The sequence below is a fragment of the Symphodus melops genome (genome assembly GCF_947650265.1).
Source record: "Symphodus melops genome assembly, chromosome: 17".
Classification (NCBI taxonomy): Eukaryota; Metazoa; Chordata; class Actinopteri; order Labriformes; family Labridae; genus Symphodus; species Symphodus melops.
In genome coordinates, this window is record NC_136707.1 from 21,894,904 (window position 1) to 21,921,106 (window position 26,203).

The following is a 26,203-nucleotide window of genomic DNA, read 5'->3' on the forward strand; positions in this document are numbered from 1 at the left end:
ATAAGGACAGTCTGCTGAAATTGTATTTTAATTGCCACACTTCTTCAGCGTGTAACGAGGCAATCTTCTGCAACACACTGAGGTGAGAACGAGTGTCTGATTGAAGCGTCGTGTGGTAATTAAAATACAATTTATGAGGGCTGTCATTACTGTTTGTTCTTGTTTCAACGTTTCGGTATGCCAGCTTGTTTGTGCTTTGTAGAGATGACTAAATGTCAGATGCCTGGTGCTTGTATTTTTTAAGCCTTCTATGTGTAAAGTCCAGTTATGTTTGCTGTTTAAGATCCTTCAGAGATCGACTGAGTGCACTTTAATGAAAAAGTGAAATCAGTACTTTTAGCCCAACCAGAGTTTTCTTTTTCTACTTGGTAAACAAAGTGTTTGTTTACTACCTTTGGATTAGTTTGATTCGTTCTTTATAATGATGCAGTTATAGGAGAGTCATTGCAAATGTTCACTTATTGAGCCCCGTGAGAATCAGTTTGCTGCAGCCTCAATCACATTTGGTCCCATTAGTTTCAAACTGAATACAAGCCAATCGCAAACACAGCGAATGGCACCGTAATTGAACACAAAGCAATTATTAAGTTGCACCAGTTTTCCATTTCTGGATGATGGTCTTGTAAAGCAGCCGCTGATTGTGTATCCAGTGAGTGTGAGTGAAGGTGTGTGTCTGCACCGAGACGGGGGACAGACGGCTCACACTCGTCTCTCTCCAAAGGACTGTCAAACCACCAAGGGAGTGTGCAGACGCTGCACACTTGTCACATGTCCTCACACTGCTTTAACAACAAGACACACTCACACAGACACGCACAGACTGCAGATATAACATGGTAACAGGTGGTCTGTGGGCGGAGTGAGGCAGGCGCGGCGTCCAGCAGTGACTGCTCAAATTATCCATCACTTACACGGACCTCATCTCTCCCTGCCCACACTCACACCACGACAAATATATACTCTCTCTGACACACACACACACGCACACACACACACGCACGCACGCCTTCTCTCCCCTGAGACTGTCCATGACACTTCACTCTTACTTTGTCCCTTCGAGCTGTAGACTCTTCTCCCTCTCTGTCTCTCGTGTCATCCTCTGCTCGTCTCATTGTCGTACTTCTGGGAGTGAAAGTTCGAGTTGTCTGTGACAGTTTTTCATTCTGCTGATATCGGCTCACACTTACCAGTTAGGATTTTAAACCCAAAGAAGAGAATTTAGAAATGACAGCGTGTAAAAAAAACGCTTACATTTTAATTTCCACAGGAGTTCATTTTGTCTTCAGTTTGAGCATTTAAAACTGTTAAATGCAATTCATATTTTAAATGTAATCTCCTGGTTAACGCCACATTCTTCCCAGTTTCACAGTCTGAGTGAGTGACACGCCCCCAGCCCACGAGATGATGGTTTTTTTAAACCCCTTAATGTGGTCTGGGTTAGCGTGGTCCTGACGACAACACTAACGTTAGCACTAGTAAGACTTGTTTTCACATCGATTGTATTGTGGCAGAAGCCGTGCGCAGGAATCAGGATTTGTTGTTAAGTTTGTGCTCACAGAGAAGATGTCGGGCTGCAGGGATGGGATGACCACGTACTCCAGAAAATATAAACATTAGCTCGGCCACAGTGCTGAAGTTAAGTTTAAAAAGGAACTTTACGATCAAACGAGATGTTTTTCATGTCGCCTGCATGCATCCTTGTCCTGCAGGCTTTGCCCTCATGCATTCATTAGAGGGAGCCAGCGCTGTGTTTTGTAAAAGCAGAGCCCGCTTGCTGCTAAGAGGTGGGATTACTCGGACGGTTGGATCGTCCTGGAAAATCCCTGAAACAGTGCAGTGGGTTGAGTTACATTTAAAATCCATAGATGTGCATATGTGCTCCTGCAGGACACTCAATCAATAGCAGGCCGAGTTCACAGCGGCTGACCCTGTGCTCTGATATATGTATGGAAATCAATAGAGTCAAAATTCATTACCTTGATAGAAGCTGGCAGAATTTATGGACGTGTGCTCCTGGCAAGTGTTTGATGTGGATTTATTGACTGAGCGACGATAAACCAACCGCATGTGATCAACCGTGATGAAAACCAAGCACTGGAGTCGAGCAATAAGCCATGTATGCAGGCAGGAGAGATTAACAAACAAGCTGTGAGATTTGTGCATTTTTAAGAGAATATCTCCTGATGCGACGCTGTGGATTACTTGTGTGAGAATAAAAAGTCTAACGCAGAAGATATGAGCTCTGATGTTTGGCATCGAAGGAGAAATGTCAAACGCTCACCTCGTGCGTCGTAAATAATTCAGGGAAGAAGGCGTCACATGGCACGGTGAAGACACTCACTTGTTGAGGTAGATTCTTTTCTCAGTGAACTGTCCTGATCCGTGCTCGGGGTCTTCGTACGGCTCGTTCTGGACCACCTCCACCCCCTCCCCACGTTCACTCTGTTCATGGCTGTGTTTGCTGATCATGTACAGCTGTCCAATCTGGTACTGGAAGAGAAAAGAGGAGGAGAAGCTTGATATTAGATTCATTGTTTCAATAAATATATTAAAAGAATGAAGATCTGAGCGAGTCAAATGGCTGAAATTGGTGCCTGGCACATTATTTTCCACTGGGTAGAGATTTTTTTTATCAGGGCCTAAATCTGTGCACTCTGCCTGAAGATGGAGATTTTAGGATTGACCTGACGTAGAGCTATAGAGGAATTAGATTAGAAGTCTGATGGGCTGCTTCACGTGCCAACGATGTGCTCTTGTTTAAAGTCCAACAACCGACTCAACAGAATATTTTGAAAGCAGCCATGAACATACACACAGAAGCTCCTAATTCACAGTCCTGACACCTGATGGGAAGTCCCCACAGTGAGAGCTGAGGGCTTAAGATCTGTCTGCAGCAGAGTGACAGAGTCCTCACAGCAGATCAGGACCCAGCAGCACAACAATAGCAGCAGCAGTGAGGCCCCTTGCGACACATCCGTCAACACGCACATCAGTCACTCTTCGCTGACTGACCCACTTGGCTGTGTGTCACTTTCGGTCGCTCTGACAGGGGGCGTCACATGGAAACTATTTTCCGTACGTTCGGAAAACGACATTCGTTGGAGTGAGAGTGCTCCAGGACGGAGACTTCTGACTGCTTGTCGGCTTATGTCCAGGGCTGGGGAAATCGATCCGCTGACGTTTACCACCGTGAAAGAATCCAAAGGGTTCACTTAGGATCCAACTGCCACACAGACACACACACACACACACACACACACACACACAAACAGAAACACACACAAGCAAAGCTCCACTAAGGATAGCTGTGTTAACAGGAAAAAAAGCACTTGTGAGTCCACATTCAGCCACGTAAAGGAAAGAATGGGAAGAGGAGACATGTGATAGTGCAGAGCCAGTGTGCATCAGTGTGTAACATCTTATATCACAATAGCACATTTTTCCATCTGCGGGAAAATAAAGGTGTTGAGCCGGAGTATTCCCAGCAGGAATGTTGATGGCATCGTGTTGCGTCCGAGCAGCTGTTGGAGTGTGCTGGCATTATTTTTCCACTCAGTGACAGAGTTGAAACCTGCCTTTCATCTTAAACACACGTGAAAGGATAGAAATCCCTGACGTTTCTAGTTCACAGTGGGATTCTCGTGATTATACTTTTTCAGACTGACTGAAACATCATGTGACCAGCGGAGGTGTGCAGCGTGACTCCAGGTGAGTGAAATGCAGGAAATGTGGTCCACACTCGAGCTCGGCCGGCCGATCATGTGACTCTCGGTATCGGCTAGCTGTATCTCAGATATGTTTGCCGATATTACTCGATAAATTCACCAGACAAATCACATTTAATTTGAGTGTTATTATTTTACACTAGCAGAGGGCGATACATGGGTTGAGTGGCCGACGTCTTGTCTTCATTATAAATCTTTTCCACTCGTATTTGACAGAATGCATTTGAGTTGTAGTCCCCACTACATAACTATCAACGTTGCTATTGGCTGAGAGCTTAGCGAGCGTCGAGGATTAGTAAACTCCAAGCGTGGTGAAAACAGTCGAGCTAAGCAGCTGCACAGTAAATGCACGTTGAGGACTAAGCTCACCTTTGTGGAAAATTGTTTTTATGTTTCAGAAAGTAACAGCAGCTGTTTGAAATCACAGCAGCACTGAGCGAGCTGCCAGAGGAAAAGGGCCCCTCTGAATACTGGTACTTTGTTTGCACCTTTGCACTTGAGTGCTGCTTGTTTCATTTTTTCAAAGGTTCTGTTTTTAATAAGCTGCATTTAGGAGCTATCAGAGTGCGGCTGCAGAATGGGCAGGATCATGACATTTAAAGACAAGAAGAGGAGCTTAACAAACAAATCAGTAATTACACATCCAGAGATTCAGTCAAAACAAAGGTGAGGCAGCTGAATGGAATACATCCTGCAAACTCTCCGCTCCATTAAAAGCATGGCGGCAGAGTGGCCACTCGAGGGGCCCCTCGGTGGTCACAGTGACGGCGAGCAGCTTTCATTTTCAGACATTAAGCACCATGTTTCCTGCGACCCTGGGCTCATTCACGCTCCGCACACATTGTGTAAATGCGACAGATGTTGTGATGTTCGTCCTTCCTGCTTTTGTATGCAGCTCGACTGCAGCAGACCTGAGAGTGTCGTCAGATGAATGACGGACAGTTTGCATTTTGTTCGATGTAAATGTCGAGGAAGCAGGAGAGGCTCTGGCTCAAAGTCGCCTGAAAACGTTCCCTCTAAAGATCGTAGATCCACTCGCAGGATCAAAAGCTGCTCTAAATGTAACTCGCTCAGGAGTTTCCTCTTCTTCTTCGTCACATAATTTCCACCTTTTTTCTCCATCATTATTCATTTTCATCCTCCTCCTCTACCACATCGGTTTCTTCCAGGATTTCAAACTTTGCACTCTGTTCATCTTTGACACTTCCTGACTACAAAACCTGACTTCCTGTCAGAAGCTAACTAATGCTAGAGTATTGTTGCGTTTCAGGAGACCACTTTGAAGAGGGAGGCAAGAAAGCCTGACTGGAGAAAAACAAAACTACAAATTTAAATCCACATGTGGAAAAACAAACCCCTCTGCATGGTACATCCTCCACTAATATGCAGAGGAAATAGAGAAAGGCATGACTTTAATCTCCAGCCCAACACCTGAAGCTGAAAAGCTTCACAGACTTCATTTCTATGCAAATGTTGAAATCGACATCCCCGTCGAAATCTAAGATAAGATTCAATTTATTGTCCCAGTGGGAAATTTCCTGAGACTTCATAGAGCTCTGATGCCATAACAAAAATATCAAACGACAATCTGTGTGAAATATAAGGCTAGCACAAGTATCAGGTTAGCCTATCTCATCTCAAAAGACTGAAAACAAGACGTAGATCCAGCTAGCTGCACACACTGTATGAACATGATGAATCTCACGTTGCCATCTAACTTCATCACTGGGAATCAGTTCCTGCTTTAAGCCACAGTAACATCATGAAAAAATCCAGTTCATTTTTGCACGTTTATGTGTCAGTTTAAAATCTCTTCAGATACACTCTGATTTATTTCAGCTGAACGAGCCTTTAGCTTGTGATTTAGTTGACATGAACACATCTTAAGTTTGCAGAAATAACAGCATCCTGACTCTGGATTGTCACAAAATACAATGTTTGTTGACGGGAGGTCAGATCGAGGAAGCGTAACGCTGAACTCTTTGATCAAAAATCGATTGTTAGCTGAAATCTGTGAAAAGAGATCAAATAAACGTTCTTCAGATTGAAATGGGAGCAAATATGTCGTGAGCACAGATAAATGTCCTCTCAGATTGTTTGTCCTGCACACACCAGAGCCTGCTGTTACGTAACTGGTCGATAGACGCTTCTGTGCCATTTCTACACCTTTAAAGTGAATGTGTAAACATTACGATGGTCAACTTCTGTCTGTATTCAATGGACAAATATGAGAATAATATTAATTTATTTGATCTGAACCAGCTCTCTAGAAATGATGGAGGTTGATCGATTTAATTTTCTGCTCTTTTGTGGGTCCAAATCTGAGAGAGGTAAATAAATATAGAAATAAAAATACAAACACGCAGCAGCCTCCGTGCAGCTTGGAGACTGTGAGCAGAAAGCATCAAAGTTTTCTTCTTCACAGAAATACACGACTCAATGAAACAGGTTCATCTTTACAAATTAACTGCAGTTTCAGTAAGAATTGGAAGAGAAAACATGGAGATGAAAGTGAAATAATTATGTTCAGGGATCATGCTGGGTGCACTGAAGATGAGAGCGTGGAGCGTGTCCTGTGATCCAGCTCCGTGTGTGTCTCTGTTCTCACTCAGCAGCAGGTGCTGAGGAGCTGTGCTCGTTGTGCTGCTGCAGCTGAGGAGGGTTAGTGTGAGTGTGAGATAAGAAATCCTCACACACACACACGCACACACACACACACATGTACACTCACACACAAGACAATAATGGGTACAATGCTAACATTTAATTAAAATTCAAACACTGATGCACTAATTAGTGCTTTGAGCGTTCTAAATGACTGAGCTCCTATTGCATGTGTGTGTGTGTGTGTGGGTGTGTGTGTGTGTGTGTGTACGCGTGGTTCACAGAATAAGATCTGTATCTTCTCCTGCTCCTCGCCGATCAGCTGACTGAAACTCGGCATACAAAGGAGATGAATCTTCTCATTATTGTGACAATTATTGACCCGCTTCTTTCGGCTTTCATTGTCTTGTCTCGTCCTATTGTTTAGCTATAACCGCAACGATTCTCTCTAATGAAGGCTGTCGATGTCGTGTACCCGTGTGCTCGTGCATACACTGTGCCGTAGCACACGTCTGTGAAGCGTGCCAGGGCCAAGGAGGTGTGTCGTGCTGGAGCTCTCACACCAGCCAAATGAGCTGGACTTTCGGGTGCAGCTAGCTTGGGCACAGTACAGCCCGGTGTGAGTGCGCTCTGAGAGAGGAAGATATCACGGGCAACTCGTTTGAAAATCTACTCCCAATTGACAGGAGTGCGCGTGTGAAAAAGGCTAAGCTGTAATCATCCAAGTGATGTTTTCTGTTTCCCAGCAGGAATTTAATTTACTGCACGCACCAAAGGAACCTTGAGTCAACATACAAGAGCGTGAAAACCCCCCAATATAAGGCATTTGGTCCTTCGCTCTCACTCACATGTTGGTCATAACCCCTGGTGAAATCCGTCCATAAAGGTTTTATCTTATCTGTCCATATGGTGGCTGAAATATATGAACATCAGAGGGTGCACACACATACAGCAGATGCAGACTAATGGAGGCCGGAGGGGAGTTTGACACCGACGCAGCGGAGAGGATTTCTTCTTCTCTGGCACAGTTTGATGCTCATTTATCAAACATTAGCTTTAAAAGAAATGAAACAACGGATACAATGAACACAGGATTCAATAGATTGTTATATAGAGAAACCTCCGTGACATGTAAACAAAGAACTACATTTGAAAGAATAACGCAGAGGATCATGTATAATCTTGCCTAATTTATGCTGGGGAATTTTTAACATACGGATCAACAGCGGTGAATTGAGCCTGCGAGGACGTGACTCCAAATCTTCCAGCAGAAGCAAAGAAACAGAACCCCGTTCTGCAGCACTGCACCGCACTCTCCTGCAGGCAGAGTGAGAGAGAAACCTCCATTTACTCCTTCATCGCACAGACGTGATGAATCCGACCAGAGTCACGATAAACGATGAACTCCATCAAAAACACAACCAGGAGGCCGCTGGACAGACAGAGCTCAAACTGTCTCACAGCAGACCTGCTGGAGGAGGACTTTGTTTAAGTTTGTGATTTATGCAACACTGCAGAAGTTGCACAAACTGACAGAGGGACATACGAAATAAGAGAGCCAGAGAAAGACAGCACATTGTAGAAAACCTTTCTGTAAGCATAAACCGACACATTAATATTTGAGTGTGAAGAAAACTCTGCAGCTTTTGAAGAAGACAATATCAGTACAACAAAGAGCATCAAGGCTTGTATCTGTTGTCTCCATGTGGAGTTCACAATCCTGCTCCAGTAGCTACCAGTACGGTTGAGCGCTCAGCCTGTGGTAACACTGGTAATTATTAAGTACAAAGACCCAGAGCTCGTGACAAATCTTCCCTGAGTCACTCTGCCATCCTCCACTGGTTTTCTTTAAATCAAACCAGCGCTCCACATGGTTTATCCACTCTGCAGTCTAACACAGTTTCATTTAAATGCATGATCATGACCCCATGAGGGAGAAAATAAATTGGTGTCACTGCCTGCCACAAAGCATGCTCTGTGCAGCGAAGCAGCCGCATGCAGCACATTGAATATGTATACACATGACGGCGCAAATCCAGGATGAAGCTTTGGATCGATCACATCGCCATCGATATACTTCTCTCTGCACAGGTATGTGTGCCACACTGGTGTCGAGGCTGCAGCCCACTTTTTAGATGAGAGAAAGGAATGGAAGTGTCTTATGCTTCAAATTTTACAGAAAGTAAAAACAAACAATGGTGGCGAGTTATTAAAGCTCAGTTAAAAAGTTCTAATTAAAACCTATGAGCGACATCCAAACAGCGCCAGACTGGACTGTGATTGGTTGGTTGGTTTGTCAGCTGTATGCTTACTGCACAAGCACAATAATGAGCGTCACAAATCAAGAGACACACACGTTTTATATAATAGGTTCAAATATTGAAGAAATCTGCATCTCTGAGCGGTTTCAGACGTCACTGTCCCTGATGGCACACGGGTCACCTCCGATCAGTGAAATTCTAATCTAAGAGAAAAATGAGAAGGTTTCAAGGAGGGAAGAGATTATCACTCTGATCACATTCAGAAGGAAATGTTCTTGGGGATGATTTCTTAGAGTAGCTCCGTCTTTGTCTCTGGCCTTCAAAAGTGCCCGTTTTAATCACAGCACTTTCTCCTACACTGACAACGATTCTCACCTTCACTTTCCTCACTTTGCAAAAAAAATAAATAAATAAAAACCTTCCAGCTCGGACTCCAAAACTGTGACTTTTCATCAAGGACGCACATCACGCTGTGCTGTTTCAGCAGAAATCTGGGCATGCTGTTGAGAGCGAAGGAACATGACTGACTGCGCTTGCTGCGTTCATGCTGATTCAGCACAATGTGAAGGTGGGTGTTTGCTCTCTGTAATGGTTCAATAAATTCACATGCCAGAGCAGTATTGGTCGCATAAGCATCGTAGGAGGAAGCCGAGGATGGCAGCTGTTTCGTGGAAGCAATATCTCGTGGCTGCACAACACAAGCGTGAGCTGTGTCACACAAGTGGACATCCCCTCATTTCATGGCCTCAGTCGCTGCAGCAGGCTAAGAGCATGGAGTGTGATAGATCCAGAGCGAGCTAACACAGTGCTCTGCTGAGTAGATTCTTCAGGATCAGAGTACACCACCTGCATTTCAATTGTGTTGAGGTCTGTCAATCATCACTTGCAGGAATCCATCAGCCCTCTTACACGAGATATAAAGAGGTAGTCCTTGTCACTGTCAGTTACAAAAAAAGAGCTCAACTCGGGAAAAGTGGTGCAACAGATTAACTTGTTTTCTTTGGGGGGAACGTAAGGACAGTCAGAGTGGAAAATGTAATCCTTGATTTGTGACTCATTAATCTCTATGCACATCATGGGCCTGTTTCCACTAATGCACTTTTTGTTTCGTGCTGGCAGAGCTGACAACCAAAGTCTCACACTTTTTTTTTTTTTTCGTACAAACTTGAACCTCCACTTCCCTTGTGTTGTTTGAAGACTGAAATGAATGACGTGGAGTTGACAGCAGCACTGTTGCACACAGAGAGCTCTTTAAAGGAGCCACATTACATAGACTATGTGGGAGACGTGTGGAGCGCTGCAGGTGGGAGAGATCACTCCTCCTGTTCCCTCTTCTCCCCCTTAATCCTCTCCAGCCGTCTTCTCTGCAGTGTCCAAGGTCCCTGAACTGAGGATTACATAACATCAGGATCATCCACTACGGCTCACTACACTATGCATCATTTTGACTCCCCGCCTGGAAGCACACTGGGTGGCCTCCTGAAGAGACATGTTTATATGTGAATGTAAAAAAAAGAGGAGAAAGAAAGAGAGAGGAGTGCAAGAGGACGAGATTGTTGCAGAGGATCAGAGTAAGGTGAGCAGCAGGATTGAGAGGGCAGAGCTGTGGGAGAAGTGACAGGCCGCTGAGCCATTACATGACAGGACTTGATTGAGGGCTGCTGTCTTTCTTCCCCTCCTACTGCTCCTTTTCCTTTCTTCATTAATTTGATGGCGGTCACTTTATCCATCAACCTTTTTTCTGCGGACGGTCTCCGACTTCGCTTCGCCCAACCTTTCCCCCTTTTTCTCTCCCTCCGTCTTGAGTCTGTGTGCGGAGGTTTCAGAGCATCTTAATGTCAACTTTCCTTCGGATGCTCTGGAGCAGGCTGAAAAGTGTGCTCCCTTTTCTTTCCCCCTTGTTTCTCACGTCTGCATTGCACAGACGCTGTCGTTTGTAAATGCGAGAAAAAAAAAATGCTGAATAACATGAAAATGAAAAGTTGTACAGGAGCGTGTGGTTATGTGTGTTTCATTAAGTGACAGGTGCTTTCACACCTGTGACCTTGTTTTATTCTTCCTGCTTGCAGTAAGTGTTGTGCTTACTCTGCCGCCTTGTGTCTACCAAGACGAAGAAACAGAAACGCTTTTTTAAGTGGATGCTTTTTGTCAGACTGCTCATTCATTTATGTTGAGCTTGTATCGTTCTTTTCTAGTCTTCTGCACTTCAACGTGCTTTTACACCGCAGGTCACACCTCCACATTCACACACTGGTGACAGAGGTCGTTGAATGAAGTGACCCCTCAGAGCAACTTGTGGTTAAGTGTCTTGCCAAAGGTCACATCGGACATGTTGCTGCAGGAGCTGGAGGCCGACCGTCTGGCTGAGAGACGACGACGACGACGTCTCTTCAAACTGAGCCACAGCCGCCCCGTGTTCAGATGAGACACAAACATGACATTGACAGATTTTAAATGTGCAAGTAGGAGTAATGTGCAAACAGAGAGCTCACTAAAACACACATTAATAGATTCATAATCTGAACGCTGCCAATCAGTTTGGTTCCTGCTCAAATCTTGATGCTGGAAGAAAACTGTTCATTTGTACTATCAAACAACTGTTGTGTGATGTTAAGGTGATAGCAACAGGATAAATGGTACGATGTAAGACACCTCTCAGTCCAGTCTAAATGAGTTTACAATGTTCTCAGACTGTAGGTCAGTTCGGAGCAGGAGCACGGAGAGCTCAGTCTGTCAGCTGGATACTGTCGTGGGATTTACTTCAGCTGCAATCCTGATTGATGTCAGTGCTGTCACAAACCTAATTTGCATGCAAATGAGCACCATACGAGAGTTGATGAAATAAGTGGACATGGTCATTGGTTTGTGGACTGCTGTCTTCAAATCAGTTCAACTCAAAGAACTATGAAAAAAGTCGACTCTCCCGTTTCACTCAGTTGATAAAGTCGACTCTCCGTGTAAGAGAAGCTTTATTTTCTGTCTGCTTCACTCTGTGCAGTTTTTCTGTGCAGCTTAAATCTCAGGTTTCTTGGGGAAAATGAAATCATTCATAATGTAGAGACTGTACCGAGAGCACAGCGTACGTCTGACAGGCAGATATGAAAAACTAAGAGAGAAAAGCTCTGGCCACAAGTGTTATCTGGGTTCTTGCGTGAAATATCAGCCTCGGCTTCTGCACAAGATCTCTTTTTTTTACTGCCGTGGTGCAGCCCACTGTAGCCTGGGAAAGCTCCACATCCCCACTGTTAAAAAAACCTTCATTAACCTGTGTGTCAGGAAAACAGCGTTAGCACGACACCAGCGGTCGCAGAGGCCATAAGAGCACGAGAGGCTTATGAGGTCATCGACGTGGAAGAAACGTAAGGAAGGATGTGGAAAAGAGTTACAGACAATTCAATGTTGTCCTGTTTTAGTGGAATGGGGAGGCAGTGAGGCATGAGCAGGAGGAAGTTCAGTATGATGGAAACATGCAGTGAATTCAGTGTGAATGAGAAGCTTAGTGTGGTGTGATGCAGTACGGAAGATTACATCAAATATGATACAACATAACATGATACCATAACATACGGTACAATGTGATACAGAACAAAACTATACATGACTATATGATACGAGACATTACAGTACAATTTTAAACATCTTCAGATGAGTCCATCTGTCCCGTGGATTTATAAGTTCATGTGCTGAACCTTCACACACAGACAGTGTTGTATCTTACGAGGATGTTTTGACCATGCGTCAGTAAGCAGAGTGAAGTGGAACTTGCTGCAGTACTGTCCGCAGCATCGCCTGTAGTATTTGTAGTTATTTATTTTCACACTCCATCCACTATGTCTCGCTCAGTCGATGGAAAGGAAAGGTGTTACACAGACTTTTACAGGTCACTTTATGCGTCTTCCTCTTTTAGTTCCAACACAAATAAAGGAGGTTGGAATAAAAGGATCTCACTCTGTTGTCCTGCAGGGAGACTTCCTCTGTGCACTGTAAAGCAAACAGCGGAGAATTCAGAACTGTATGTACAGAAGTCACGCTCACGTCACAGCAGCTGCAGAAAGATGCCTCAAAACCCCACACACACACACACACACACACACGACCAGACTCACTCACATGATCCTCACCGGCAGTCAGCCAATGATATTTTACTACTTGAGCAGTGCCCATGACCTCCACGCCAACAATAGCTGTCACACACATGAAAAGGGAACGCTTACTAAAGAACAGTGCGAGTCAATGAAAGGCATCCAAAAGTGACGTGTGTGTTTTGTGTGAATACAAACAAAATGTGTGCGCAGCCTCAACCTTCAAAGCGCAGAATGATTTTGGACACAAGGTCGTCATGTGCTATGACGCCGTGCGGCACACAAACGTTACGCTGAAGATCGTTTTCAGAGTGACGAGAAAAACGAGACTGAAAATAAGCTCATGAAAAAGTCACATAGGTGCAATTAGATCGCAATTTGGGGAACATAAAATAAAAAACCCGTGGAGTCTGTTGACGAGAGCAACAGATGCCACAGAGGGAGAGAGAGAGAGAGGAGGATTCATGCTGCCGGCCACCTGCACACATGGCACTCAGTATCTGTCCAACGCTGAGTCACACAAAGCAGGCAGGGACGAACGAACGAACGAACACACACACACACACACACACACACACACACACACACACACACACACACACACACACACACACACACACACACACACACACACACACACACACACACACACACACACACACACACACACACACACACACACACACACACACACACACACAAATGAGACAGAAAGTGTTTGTGGAATAACAAAAAGAAGGACATGCAGTGTGAAGAATAAAAATCACCTCATGTTCCACGAAATGAGACGGTTTTGAAATTCCTATTGAGTGGTTGGTGTGAGAAAAAAAAAACTCTCACATAGAAGCTTCTTCAGTTACTCTCAAACTCTTTGTGCACACGCTTGTCCATGAGATAAATCAAAGATGATCAGCTCGGAACACGTTCGGATCTCGTTCACAAACACATCCTCCGAACATCTTTGCAGAGGACATCAAATCTGACTTTATGGAAATGTACAGAATGCTTTTTGTGCCATAACTAGTAGTCAGTTCTCGTTACTGCATATACATATTGCTCTTCAAAGTTTGAAGCAAGAGTAATTGTTCTGTTTTTATTGGTTGAACAGCCTCTGAGTATTTGACTTTTAGATATGCTGGAAAAACCAAACACCCGTGTGTATTTTAACTGCATGGTCAGTCGCGCCTTTAAAAACACATCAAGCCTTTCTTCAGATTTTCCGACAGCTCTTCAACACATTTCCAAACACTTCAAAAACTGAACATTTCAATGAAAAGACGTTTAGTTTAGACAGTTTATCGGTGAGCCACGAGGAGAACTGTCTTCCTCGGTTTCTTTGTCAGAGCTAAGGGCTGCAGGGGTCAATGGATTCAGATTGACACACACGCGCGCAAACAAGCGACAAACACGAGCTCGCGACGCGCACATACAGAAGAACACTTCATCATCAAAGAGATTTCTAATCAGCTGCAAACTGCTGATGTTGCTGTGGCAACCAGGGACACATGTACCTGTTATTCACCCACATACTGACAGCTCTCTGCTTTAAACTCCTTTAACATACTTCATATATACTGAGAACAAGAACAGAGCTGCGTCATTCTGTGTCCGACCGGCTCAAAGGTTAAAAGCACATTCACAGCCAGCGTCATGTTTTAATAGCGTCGTGGCGATGACCACATTCAGAGCTGATTGGCTGGAGTATGCTCGCTTCCTAATTACCCTTTCAGAGGATCGGATGATTATTCAGCTCGTTGACTGAATCAGTCGAATCGCTTGCTTTGATTCGCTGAAGGGGAACGTTTTGATCGGTGGCTCATGCGCTTGTTTTCCTCCTCCTACAGCGATTAGTGTGTGCGTCTGTGTGATTCAACAAGATGGAAAAGGAGCGTCATCAATGTAGCCTAGAACTTTCATTTTTTGTTTAGAAACTCTGAGATTTGACAATAGTCTTGTGTTTCTTTTTAGTTCTTAGAGATTGTGAACATGCAGGAAAGATAACAATGATGATAGCAAACATGTTTGTGTGTTAAAGCCTAAAAATATTAGGTCAGAGTAAAGTCAACCATTCAAATCTAACATATCACGGTCAACTTTTTGGGGCTCCCTGCAGCTGAGTGTAGTTTAGCAGTTTCTTTTTTGTCATTAAAAATTAAAACTCTTCACTGGGTAATTTGGATATTTGAGAATATTCCTCAAGGCATTTCAGAGATATTGAGATAGAGGATAATGCATAAAGTAAGTTAGACTAAAAAAACAAACTGGCTTATGAGAATAGTGAGGGGTGCGTGTTGGAGCCTGAAGCCTTTGTAAACTTTGATTACCCACAACACCCTCCTGTTGATTGCACACACACGTTCATGTTGGCTTCAAAGTCCTAAATGTGGAGGACTTGTTCCTGTTATAACACGACTGAACGCAGCATAAGGGTCTGACTTATTCCCTTCTTTGAGACATCAACAATGACTTTAGAGATTAGATGTGACTTTGTGTATCCAGAGAGCCTGATACACGTCACCCTCCATTACCATATAATCAGTATGATCATAAATACAGTCACTCATCAATCAGCGTGCGCAATGCGTCCTGATACATTGTGATCGCATTATGGTGTCGCATGTCCAGCTGCTCCCCTTCTCCTGCTGCATCTCAGTCCCAACACCTGCCCCATAACTCCACTGACACATTCACAGTGTGTCAGGCAGCGCCTATTCTCAGCAGCCATTGTGTCTCCTTGTTTAGACAGGATGTTGACAGTAAACATGGTTTAAGAGGACAGGAAGAGACGGAGGGATAGAGGCCATTAAGTGCTTCCTTTTCTGATAAAGTGAATGATGTGAGCTTCAAATTAAACTGCTGCTCTGTCAGAGTCACAATCGCTTCTTATTGCCAAGTACATTTACATATACAAGGATTCTGTCTTGGTGTATTGGTGTGAAAGAAAAAACAAGACTAAAAGTAACAAGTACCAATCCAAATTAAATATGAGAAGCAATTACCAATATATGAAATAGAATTAGAAAAAATGTCAAAGAAAAATAAAAAAACACAAAATGTAATAAAAACGCAAAATGTACAAAGGGTGCATGAAAGGATGCATAAAGAACACAAAAACACATGAAGGCAATATTTTATCAACCAATGTCTGCCATGAGTTACCAATGTGATGAACCAATCACAGCCTCCCTGTCTCCCTGCTCGCTCTCGACCCATTGCTTAAATGAGGATTGACAATAATTGTGACCTTTTCTGAATCATAAGACGTTTCTCTCGACGCCTGAACCGAACCAGAACGTAACCATAACATAGACACGTTAAACAGACTCATCTTGTTTGAGGATATTCCCATTAATGATGGACACATTAACAAAACCAATGAAAGCTTTTCAAAGTTAGCTGCTGTGATTTGAGTCATATAAAAGAAGCCATATCCTGCTGCGCACGCAACTAGATCTGCCCACTAAATATTCTATCAATGTGGCGTCTGTTTCCTGGAATCTTAAAACAAATGTTTGAGGGAAGTGTCAGTATAATTTGTACGCTGGTCTGTGAAGAGTACGTCCGTGCATGAGGACCATTAAAAAGGCTGTCACTGCTGTCTCTAACCACACGGCTCACTGCAACCATGTGTTGAGTTTGAACCAAAGTGCTGAAGGCAGCAGCAACATGCACGAGAGATGTCAGACTCTGCTTTAACACGGGATGGACCATTTAGAGTCACTGGCTCAGATTGATGTTAATAAATCACAGATTCATTTATAGGCTGGATATGAAAAGGCTGTTCTTTTCTGACTGTGCGGTTTAACTGCACCTCTACAATCTATCACTGTTAAAATCTAAAAGAAGACGAATACAGAGAAGATATCCCCTGTTCTTTGGATGTTTTATCAAATTAAAAAAGGTTCTTACGGTGCAACTTCTCTCTTTTGAGTTACACAAGGATCCATTCAGTTAGCCTGCATGCACAGTGTGTTGTGTGTTTGGGTCAATGTCAAAGGCTACTCCCTGCCTTGCTGGGTGAAATCACATGCTTTGAGTCACAATGTCACAGACTCGGTCTCCTTCCCCGAGGATACAATCACTTCTCGCCTGTTTGTAAGTCACCCCCGTTCCCACAACCTTCAGTCACCTGACCGACTGTTTCTGCACGACTGCTCTTAATTTAGTCCTCAGCCCTGGGCTATTAATAGTACACAGTTGACCCTAGATGTTTACCACCTCATTAAAGTTGCTATTGCAGTCAGGCAATTTGTGCCTGCTTGTATGTTGCAGTGTGGGACCCTGTCAGGCCCCCTCAATAGTCTGACGCAAACATTTGGCTCTGCTGCTTCATCCAAACGTAGGAAAATCAAAGCGTGGTCGCAGCTCTATTGTACAGTGGGAAAGTCAGACATGGTTACTGTATCTGACACACACCAACAGCTTAAGAGAAAGAGCTGTGAATATGTTCTTTAAAGATTATAAGAAGTGCTCTTTCGTTCCTCAAAGCTGCAGGGATGCAGATGAATCTAGGGAGCTCTCTGTGTTTCCTTATAAAGCCTTTTGGGAAGATGAAGTGCAGGTCTGTTGACACAGCAGAGTCATATTTTAAAAGAATGAAGTTGAGAGAAGAACGCACATGAGGGTTCCCCAGCCAAACTCTAAGAAACCATCAGAGTGACATTATTTTAGAGACGTTCTGATACCATCTTTAGTTCCCTGACACTGACACCAACACAAGGTAATGCCCCTTTGAAACAGTGTGATGAAACAATAAACCATCTATAGTGAAGGTATCTGTATGGTCACATAGAAGGAGCTGTGTGTTGGACCTAAGCTGCCCATATGCAGGAGTGTCTTTACATGAGGGACAAACTTAGACTTTATACCCAGATGGACGGGGTAACCGAGCCTTCATCCGTTAAACCAAATGAAGCCAAAATATCCCAGAGACAGGCTCTGACATATTGTGCATTTTTGACCTATTTCTGTGCACAACAGGTTGGCGGGAAGAGCAGTTGTATTGACGTCACGTCCCTGCCGCTGACAAAAACACGCGTTAAAAAATTCCCTCAGATGAGTTCAGTTAACAAGAGAACAGATTCTCCTTTTGGTTTGAAGCAGACACTCATGGTTTAAAAGTTCAATGACTCTTGTGTTAGTGTTCGCTGTGTTCTGCTCTTCAGGTGCGCACAGAGCTGCAGGAGCTGCTCCAGTTAACACAGCTGACAATCATTATATTCTGTTTTACCGCATCAATTAAATAATTACAAAAAAAATTACAAAATTACTTTTGAAGGGCTCAACAAGGATGTTCGCAGGTTGATGTGTTGATTGGCCTACTCACCAGTAGCAATATTAACATTTCGAAAGTCTTGGAGGCTGATACCGGTACACCTTTTCTATTTCAGACTATCGGATCATTGGATCGGCGAGCCTTTTATCTGGAACCTTTCCTATTATCCTCCTGACAAAGAACACTTAGCTAGCTGTTGGTCGTGACACGGCATTACACTCCTGCACTTTTCCATTTACAAGATAAGCCAGAGAAAAAAAATGTCCACTCCAGTCAGAAACTTGACATGTGAAAAACTCCCAGTTGGAAATGAGATGAGGAGGGTGAACAAAAATATGCGTGCAGATATTTTAGCATAAATTGTACAGAACTCGAATTTTAACTCAGCACATAAAAAAAGGACGTGCAGCTTTCACTCTACTTTATTACACCTCGAAGGTTTTGTTACCACTGCTTCACTAATAATGCACCAAAATCTAATCTCCCCAGTTCTCTTCAGAGGATCGATATAAATACAAATAGTGGCATGCGTAAAATATTTCTCAGCAGCCTAGAGAAAACTCTTCTTTGCATTAACTGCTTTTCAATTGCCCATTGTTCCCCTGAAGACGAGCTCTGCAGACCCGGATTTAATGAATAGATGAATGAAATGCAAATGAAGCAGCCCAACATGATGCATAACAGAGAAGGCAAAAACCGCAACAGTCAAATTCAAAGCGTCTCAGCTGGAGAAGCACTGAATAATTTGCCTTGAAGCCATAATCTAAAGAACCTTTGTAAGTTCAACCTTGCTAACATGACCATGTGTACTGATACTGATTTTGAAGGCAGATTATGTTTTTGTTTTTTTACAGTCTACAATGAGTGAGAAGCTGGAGTCCTGCTGGCTGTGTTGTTGTCAGAGCCATGTTTACATGGACCGGGCGGCTGGCTTCTTCCCTTGTGTAAAAAAAGCTTTATTAGTCAAGGACTAGAGAAGAAGAAGAACATACTCACTGATTATTTGGACATCAGGTGAACGTTTTTAGATCACGCTCATTCCATGCCAAGTTACATGAAATGTGAACCTACTAGCTAACAAAAGTGTGCTAACTGTAGCCTGCATGCTAACACAACAATTCAGTCCCCAGGCAGTCTCAGCTTAGGCCCAGGACAACTTTGTCCGCCCCTTTAGCGAACCTCCTCTGTGCGAATGCGAGTGGACGGGGGTTGATACTGTACTTTATCATACAGAGGGAAAGGTTTCATCTGAATGTTGTCATGGAAACGAGTTGTGGGCACTTACAGTTCAGTCTGATTGTCTTTAAAGTGAGACTGTATGAGTTAAGAAGGTTTTTTATTCCGAACCATAAAACGTGATCGGTGACCTGGATAGGCACCATCCGTCCGTTAACCGAGATGGACCCGGTGCTGATATCAGGTCAGTGCCTGGCTGAGCGATGAGCTTCTCAGGGACCAACGAGGAGCAGGGGTCCTGGTAGTCAGAGCACCAAACCTCCTCTCTGGAGACATAAACAAGTACTTGGACCTGAGCCTAAATGTGGTGTGTGCCGTCACAGCCTGCAGGGATAAAAAACTGACTGACTGACAAATCAAAAATAGGTGTCTATCAATCATGGAAGTCAATCTTTTGGTCAAACACAAATTAATTATGCAAGAAGTCCTCACTTGTTTAATAAGTGTCAGCTCTTTGTGTTATGCGGTTTTTGTTCCAGTATTGTTTTACGTGACTCACTAACACATTCAACACAACAAAAACAGACACGACAATGAACGTTTTGTTCGTGTCCATGTTTTGACTGACTGCGTCAAACGAAGAGATTGATGACATGATCACAAAGCATGTCAGACTTTTGGGGAGTGAATAATCTACGTATAGCCGTGTTCACATCTGCACCAAAAGATGCCTTTTAATTTTGCCTTGTCGGGGGGGGGGGACACTGGAGAATAGAAAATGTACTGCTGCAGTTAAGGCGGTAAAACTTTTGAAAAAGCTGTAAGAGTAAAAAATCCCATCATTTTTCAACATAAGACCTTTACTGTTGTAGTCAAGGCTGCACTAACCGAGACCAAAACAAACCTGAGACCCAGACCATAAATATCAATGAGAAATCCTCATCTTGTACAGGGGGCGTGTCAGTCATGTATGCATTTCTCGATGGCACCTATCAAAGAATCTGTTTGTTTTGGATAAATGCAGAAAATTAACTGTGACAAACCTAAAAACAAAAATAACTTTCATGTTTCTCATTCAGGATTTCAACGCCGTGTTCAGCATCATTTAAGACATAAAAACACAATTCACATTTTTTACACACACCTGTTGTATAACTTGGTTATTAAGGCACTAGTTCTAAGTTTATGTTGTTATAGGAATGTTGTTTAAATTAAAAAGGTCGATATTGACTATTTATTCATCGTGAGAATTAGAGCTGAAACGATTCCTCGAATAACTCGAATAATTCGATTACAAAAATTCATCGAGGAATTTTCGCTGCCTCAAGGCTTTGTTAAGTTTTATGGGGGTTTTTTGCGTCATCAAAACTTTGGTATGAGTATAAAACACGTTTAATGTAGCTGCAGCTACCTGCTCCTCTCTCTTACACACTTCAGCGATAATACGCACACACGCGAGCGCGGCGTGCCCCTTTTAACTTTTAGTCAGCACACAGTTGATCCGTGATCCAAACGACCCAGTCGGGAACACGTGATCCGGTCAAACGGTCGGCTTTTCTCCGTTCACTCTCTCCGTGTTTGCAGCTAACATAACGATAGCAACGTCCTCTCAGTCTCTGTAGTCTGTGAGCGCGCTGAATGTACGCGCTGCAGGAGCAGACAGAGATACACTTCTAATAATGAACAGGCTGATAATATGAAATGTCTAATGTCTTCAAAGCTAAATCAAGACAGAACTTGTTTGTGGAATAATAATTTAGCAAATATATATTTAAAGTTTCTCAATTTCCTTATCTGACATAATGATTGATTCTGTGATTGATTCAACAGAACATAATGCTTTCTCAATTAAATGTACTGTAACAGATGTGTAGGCTACACAAAACACTATTTGCTATTTCAGCCATTAAAACGTGTTTGGCCTGTATTTTTCATCTACCTGCCGCCTTGACCAGTGAATCAGAAAGTGAATTTGGGACCCTGTCAGTAATATGGTGAGCATCATCAGCAGCTGTAGAATAGAGGTGGTTGGCTGTAACAAGCAGGCGTTTCCATGGTAACTGCAAAGAAGCAGGTTTGTAGGGACGACCCAAGACGAGTTAAACCTTAATTAAGCAAAAGTATGATTTATTAGATTACTCGATTAATCGACGGGATATTCGATAGAATACTCGATTACTAAAATATTCGATAGCTGCAGCTCTAGTGAGAATCGAAACCCTGACCAGTCTGTTTTCTTGACTCATCCATCAGCCATGGTGAGCACCATCCAAAGAAGACGACATCATCTGGCCTCAAGGCCACATCAAAACAATAAACTACAGAACAATGATGCATTCTTGCTCCTGGAGTTGCCCGAGTCTCTTTATAAAAAAAACCCTGTCGTTACCGGCATTGAGTGTGGTACAGAATACTGTTCCATCACTATCAACGACCAAAACCCCATGAATGTCTTCGCCACACTAACATCCCTGTCTCCAATGTCTTTGAGCAACATATTTTACTCATATTAAAACTCTCTTCTGATCATTAAACACACACACACACACACACACACACACACACACACACAAAGAGAGCGAGAGATTTGAACAAATGGGGACTTTATGGTTTGTGTGTTTTGTGCAGGGTTAGTGTACCAGAAATTAATAGCTCACAAATGTTCATTTGCCCAGTCAATGACAGATCTATAGATTAGATAATCCTTCATCATTATCATTACAACAGCAGATGTGATCGCTTTAAATCGGCCACAGTGTCCTCCATCACCACTGGAGAGGGGAGAAGCAGAAGAGCCAATCAGGAAGTTGTGACAACGCTCCATCCTGGTAATTACAACTCACAGAAGAAAAGGGTCCACAGCAGAACAATCTAGCGAGCCAGATAAGAATCAGTGGATGTCTCTTCAAGGTCTCTATGATTAAAAGTAAAGATGACTGCAATTTCATCCTCAACCAACCTTAGAACACAATGTGCTTTGCTTGACTGCTGTAGCGAAGGATTGTTTCTTTACATGCTGGATAACATCTGCAGTGATCCTAAGAAGCACTTTAGCAACACAGAGCACGCACTCTGTGTAAGTGACAGCTCATAAACTGGGTTAAATGGAGCATAAAACCTGCATGACAGTTAAATAACACTTCTGCTCAAACATCTGTTCAGGTACAACTAACACTGGAAAGTAACCTGGGTGAGGAGCAATATGATTTTATGCTACACTCACAGTAAAAGATAACACACATTTTAAAATACCCACAAACAACATTAATGTCACACACAAAAAAAAACTGAACATAGAGGAAATTCTCCCAACACAGCAGCATTAGCGGGTCATGGAGCAGTTTCTGTGTCAGTGTGACCTGAGAGGAACCTCGGTCTGCAGACGCTTCTCTGTCACATCCTTCCTCTCACGCTACAAAACCTCCAAACACAAAATGTGTGAGACAGTGAAAAAATGATCAAATGTGTGCGTTAAATCTGCATTTTAGTCATTTAGCTCTGTGAAAGAGAGATGCATGCAGAGGTGGCACAAGCATGTATTTTTCTTGCACAGGAAAAGGGAGCACAATGCTTTGTATGATTTGTGACAGAATAGTAACAATAACGCAAAAGCTTGCTTGGTGCAGAAAAAAGGAAGGCAGTAAACGATTTGCATATTATTATTAACACATCGGAAAGAATACAGACAAAACACACTTAGTGAACCTACGATGACCACACTGTCCCTCAGCAACTGCTTTACACCATATCTCTCTTAAATGCGCGGTTTATAAGCTAAAGAGAGACAACAGCTGCAGCGCCACCCCGCGGTGGCTGCAGGTTGTAGCACTTATGTCCTTTGTTGCAAAATTAAAAAAAAGAAAAAAGCGCGTCATTGATAACTTATCAACTACGCTGCAGAGTAAAAAATCCAGTTTATGAAACAAGACATGCTGACGTGCATGACCGTGTAGCTGTAGAGCCCGTGCACTGTGATGCACGAGTCGAGAAGACGATCAGCATTCACAAGAAAGATGCAAACACCAAGAATCACAAGAAAACTTCACCTACCTCCTCCACGGACAGAGGCATGCAGATGCGGTACTCCTTCATCAACATAGTCCTTGCAAGATGGTGACAACAAAGAAAGGTGCAGGCAGTCAGTCTTCCGTCTTGGGGGCGACCTTACACACAGACAATAGAGAGGGTTTGTGCGATGAAGCGCGGGCAGCGAGATGTACAATTTCACTCAGCCTTTGACCGCTTCTGCATCTCATGCACCTCCTGCAACGGCTTCGCTCTACGACTACGTGAGTCTTTACACACAACCAGGTCCAAAGTACAAGAGGGTCTCCCGGGCTACAAAAGCCCTGCTGTAAAATGAGCAGTGGCCAGCTTGACGAACTACTCCAACAGCGTCAATTAACCGTGTGTGTGTGTTGTTTAAAGTGTCGAGAAATCACACAAAACTCCCAAACAAGTCGCTCTAACTACAACAGCAGCTTTTAACCGCTTGCGTCCCGGACACCTTTTCTTTTCTTGGTTCTTCGTTTAACAGTGCTCTCTTGATGCAGTTTACCTAAATCTATCAGCGCGTCTCTCCCTCTTCTGGGTAGACCTGACAACGTTGCCTGAGAGAGAGAGAGAGAGAGAGAGAGAGAGACAGAGAGAGAGAGAGAGAGAGAGAGACAGCGAGAGAGAGAGAGAGAGAGAGAATTTAACCCTCACAGTTAAATACTCTCCAAACGTTGTAGTAGAGTGATAATTAAAAATAAATTTGGGCTCATGACTCTTTGACCTGACATTAATTGATGTGATTGGAGTTTTGCGTCACAACAAACCGATGTTCGTTTTCGTCTTTTCTGTTCTATGATGTAATCACATAATTTGGCTTAAAAGAAAACCAAAGATTATTTTGAATTGTAAAGTGCAAAAGCTCTATAATAACACAGCACATTTAAGCATGAGCTCATGCCTCCATGCTCCCTTCGCAGCGTTGTGGTTTTGCCCGTAATGTATGCAGTTTTTGTTCTGATCCTGATGATGGGGATCAGAGCTGACCTTGGTGCTTAACGGGAGCTGACCATGGTTCTGATCTTTGGCCAGGATTACTAAAAAAAAAATGGTGCTACTGTTCAAAATGAAAAAAGGAAAGAATGCACTTTCCTCGCAGAAAACAGGGGAGGAGGAACCATGTGCAGAAATTATTAAATATTGAAGGCATACTAAATACTAAAAATACTAAATATTTATTAAACAAAAGGCAGAACAAAACCCACTCAAAATAAATCCAAAACGTCCCGAAAACCAAGTAAATCCAAAGAAACAGGGAAACAAATGAAGGGCTCAGATGACAATGAGCCGACACAGATGGTACAACGACAGAGACTAAATAGACATGGGGTAATCAGAGACAGGTGAGACTAATGACACAGGTGAGACTATTCAGGGTAATCAACAAGGCGGGAAACAAGGAACACAGAACACAAGATATTACAAAATAAAACAGGAAACACTTAAAACTAGACGAAGAAACATTAAAGACCAAACTAAGAACCTTAAAACACAAGTCACACAGGAACCAAACTTACAGACAACATAGAAGGACACAAGGATACACACTAAGGACTAGGACTAAATATAAATCAGAAAACACTCACACACAGGGAAACACTAGGGAAAACATGAGAACTAAAGACAAGACAGGAAATCAAAACTAAATCATGACAGTAATGGCTTGGTGTATGGATTTTGTATAGGCCTTATGTAATATTTTGTTCTAGAGTTTCATCTCATTTAAACAACTTTTCTGCCATATTGGAGCTTACTGAAAAAAAGCTTGTCAATTAGACTCACACGTATACAATTTTAAGAAGAGGGGATGATTTTGTTTTGTTTGTACAAAAGATATAATTAAACCCCCAGGACGCAGACAAAGCTACTAAGACAAGTAACAAGCTAGCTCTACAGTAGCACGCTAGGACTGTTTTACTCTGCTAGGCGATATCTTGGGTCAGTTATTAGGGCGAGGTTTAATACACATTTTACATTTAATTATGTATTCATTACTTTTTAACCAGTTGTATATAGTTACTGACTTCGGTAAGGTTAGAACGATATTCACAGATTCGGCTTTCCCGGACCAATGTAGCCTAATAAACTTTTAACTTACCTTTAGCTCATGTAGCATCCGTTACCTAGCAACCTGTGTGCCACTTTCAAATTCCGTTACTTTTAAATTATTATTATTAATACGTTGTTATTATAAGTTTTTAAATATATATATATATATATCATTAGGAAAACATTATTAATAGCCTATATTATAGCTATTTGCAATTCACCAGAAGAAGTATTCCTTTTGTGTCAGAGGATGGTAGATTTATCATCTTATTTTTGTTTTATTTATTTTTTTAATCTTTTTTTTTTTTTTAAAGTGTTATCTGTTATAACTTTAAGTTCTTATGACTGTAACTTGAAAGGTGTCACCCCTGTAACAAATCCGGTAAAATTATCACCAGAATCTACAGGAGTCATCTTTATGGAATAGAACATTTTAACATCTCAGAATATATCAGCTTGGTTTAAGAGCTGACAAATGTTCTTTTTCTGTTTTTGTTCGTGTTTAGGTTTTTCAAACTCAGGGGAATTTCTAATTTAAAGAAAATTGCAGGACACTATGACATGTTGTACTTCTTTCAGACTGCAGATGTCACCAGAGATCTTTATTCATTTTCATTTAACCTTACCCCTGGTATTGTTTCTTTGGTTTGATTTAAAAGGATCCAGTTTTAAGGGGTCAAAGAGAATTTTTCAATTTTCAATTTTATTTGTAAACAGGACAGTAAGGTTGTTTTTGCATTCACAGGAAGATGACAGCAGGGGGTTCCTCCATTATGAGATGATAACAAAATTCAAGAAAAAAGATCTATCGCATAGTGATGGAGAATGACCTTTGGTTACCGTTAATACCATTCAAATACCATTAAAAAAAACACTCAAGGTTCAAGATTTCTTTATCAGTACCCAGAGGTGAATTTGAACACCTATTAGACGCACATAAAATCACACAAAAAGTTCCATAAATTGGTAAAGACACAT

The 26,203-nt window shown here is 42.6% G+C and overlaps 1 protein-coding gene across 6 annotated transcripts in view; it reads right to left on the reverse strand.

The window, feature by feature from the left end:
• Nucleotides 1-25,301, reverse strand: part of pitpnc1a (phosphatidylinositol transfer protein cytoplasmic 1a) — a 38,092-nt gene extending 12,791 nt beyond the window's left edge. The window contains exons 1-4 of one of the 6 annotated variants that reach the window (XM_079367045.1): nucleotides 25,197-25,301; nucleotides 24,058-24,213; nucleotides 23,174-23,286; nucleotides 2,342-2,490 (exon numbers count right to left, since the gene is read on the reverse strand). In XM_079367045.1, the coding sequence (XP_079223171.1) occupies nucleotides 2,342-2,450 (109 nt within the window). In that variant the 5' untranslated portion in view covers nucleotides 2,451-2,490; nucleotides 23,174-23,286; nucleotides 24,058-24,213; nucleotides 25,197-25,301. Of the gene's footprint in view, nucleotides 1-2,341; nucleotides 2,491-23,173; nucleotides 23,666-24,057; nucleotides 24,214-24,381; nucleotides 24,574-25,171 lie in introns of those variants that run through there. The other 5 variants (XM_079367047.1, XM_079367048.1, XM_079367044.1 and 2 more) reach the window with 5 other exon arrangements.
• Between the last annotated feature and the right edge of the window lie 902 nt (nucleotides 25,302-26,203).